This window comes from Pipra filicauda, unplaced genomic scaffold, assembly GCF_003945595.2.
Source record: "Pipra filicauda isolate LSUMZ 115617 unplaced genomic scaffold, ASM394559v2 scaffold219_size1829416_pilon, whole genome shotgun sequence".
In the NCBI taxonomy this organism is placed as follows: domain Eukaryota; kingdom Metazoa; phylum Chordata; class Aves; order Passeriformes; family Pipridae; genus Pipra; species Pipra filicauda.
The window spans coordinates 451,775-453,862 of record NW_024104331.1 but is presented as its reverse complement, the minus strand read 5'-3'; the positions used below and the strand labels follow the sequence as shown (position 1 = coordinate 453,862).

Genomic DNA, 2,088 nt, shown 5'->3' with positions numbered 1-2,088 from the left:
CGATGTTGCCGTGACAGCCCTGCGACCACGGACACGCGGTCGTGGTGTCACATTCCCTGCACCCCAGGATGGGACACCCCAGCCCCAGCCCCGGTGGGCGTTGGGGGGAGAGGGGCTGCCCCCTGCTCTTCTCCTTGCCCCAGGCAGAGGCACCGGCATCCCTCAAACAGCACCAAGACCTTCTCAACTGCTTCTCTCAGGAGCTGCAGACTCAAACCAGCCGTTCCAGTAACCCCTCACAGTCCAGTCTCCCCCACTGATCCATCCCGGTAAATCTCCCCAGGAAACCTTTTCCGGTCCAGCCTTTCCCAGTGACCCCTCAGTAACCGTCTCAGCGTTTCCCAGTGATACCAGCCCTCCCCAGCTCCCTATTACCCACCGGCGTCCCCCGAGGGCACCACAAACTGGTAACGCCACCGGGACAGTGCCCTACCGGGCCATGCCGATCCCGGTGTCCTGTCAGTGCTGGCACCGAGCCCGTATCGATGCCGTCCTGGGCCATACCGAGCCCGGGGCCGGTGTTGGACAGAGGCAGGTGCCAGTACCGGGTCTGTACAGGGCCATACCGAGCCATGCCCAGCCCGGTGTCGTACCAAGGCTGAGGTCGTGCCAGTGTCGATACTGGTAATGTGCCCTACCGGGCTATGCCGAATCCCGGGCCAGTGCAGAACCAAGCCCGTACCGGTGCCGTGCCGGTCCGTACCGACCCCCGGGCTGCACCGCACCGCTCCGGGGTCGCGCGTCCCTCCCCTACCCCTCCATCCCCTTTTTGCCGGTGCGGAGCCGCTGCCGGAGCCGCCCCCGCCGGGGCCGAGCCACCCGCCGCCAGCACCGCCCCCGGGCTATATATCCCCGCCGCATCCCTCCTCTCCCGCTCCCGCTCCCCATGGCTGCATCACCGGCGGCACCGGCATCCCGGAGCCCCGCCCGCGGCGACGCGCAGCGCCCGTCCCGCGGCGGCCCCGGCGGCCCCGAGGCGGGCACGGAGAGCGGCGGCGGCGGCAGCAGCCCCGGCGCGGTGGAGCTGGCGGCGGCCCGGCGGCGGCTGGTGGCGGCGGAGGGGCGGCGGCGGGCGGCGGCGGAGCTGGAGGGGCGCGTGTGGCAAGTGCACTGCGCCCTGCGGCACGCAGAGCTCCGCCTGGCCGCCCGGGCAGAGACCCTGGGCCGGCTCGGGGCCGGCGTGGCACAGGCACAGCTGGCGCTGGCGGCCCAGAGCCAGCGGCTGCAGAAGGGGCTCCGCCGCCGCCCGCGCCCCCGGCCCGCCGCGCTCCTCGCCGCCGCCCGCGCCCTCCGCAGCTGCGTGCCCTGGGCACCGTCCCGGGCACGGGGGGCGGCCGCGGGGACCCCCGTTCGCCGGCTGCCGGCGGCGCCCCGCGGGTCCGCGTAGGGAGGGAGGGGGACGGGGAGGGGGCTGGGGTGCTTAAGGGGGTTTGATCGGGGGGGGTTTCTGAAAGTTCTTTGGTGGGTCTGGGGACCCTGCAGGATCTGGGAGGACCCAGTGCTCCGAGGAGCCCTGGGGAGTCTGATCGGTGAGGATCCGGTGGGGGGTTTGGGGAGCTGGAGGGGTTTGGGGTCCTTGAGGGGGTTTGATCGGGTGGGTTCTGGAAGTGGGGGGTGCCGTGATGGGTCTGGGGACCCTGTGGGATCTGGGGGGATCCAGTCCTTCGAGGAGTGTGATCGATGAGGATCCGGGGGCTTTGGGGGTTCTGAAAGTGGGGGACAGTTTGATGGGCCTGGGGGACTCTGCAGGATCTGGGGGACCCCGCGGCATGGGGGGATCCTCCTCCTGAGAAGTCTGACTGGTGAGGACCCAGGGGGCTTTGGGGTCTGGGGGGGGGGTCTGGGGAGCTGGAGGGGTCTGGGGTCCAGGGGGGACTGATCGGTGGGACACGGGGGTTCTGAAAGTGGGGGGTACTTTGATGGGTCTGGAGAACCCTGCAGGATCTGGGGGACCACATGGTGTGGGGGTGACCCAGCGGGGTCTTGGGTCCTTTAGAGGGTTTAGGGCAGTCTGGTGGGTTGGGAAGCAGTGCGTTTGCGGGTCCTGATTGGATTCTGCAGGGTGGGAGGGGTCTGGGGGACACTATA

General features: G+C 70.2%; 1 protein-coding gene across 1 annotated transcript; it reads left to right on the top strand.

The window, feature by feature from the left end:
- The first annotated feature begins 785 nt into the window (after positions 1-785).
- On the top strand, positions 786-1,395 carry TRNP1 (TMF1 regulated nuclear protein 1). The gene has a single exon (XM_039381268.1). The coding sequence runs from the start codon at positions 887-889 to the stop codon at positions 1,385-1,387; it is 501 nt and encodes a 166-aa protein (XP_039237202.1). The 5' UTR covers positions 786-886; the 3' UTR covers positions 1,388-1,395.
- Positions 1,396-2,088: the final 693 nt, after the last annotated feature.

Coding starts and splice junctions, on each gene's coding strand:
- TRNP1 (XM_039381268.1), top strand. CDS start 887: ATGGCTGCATCACCGGCGGCACCGGCATCCCGGAGCCCCGCCCGCGGC.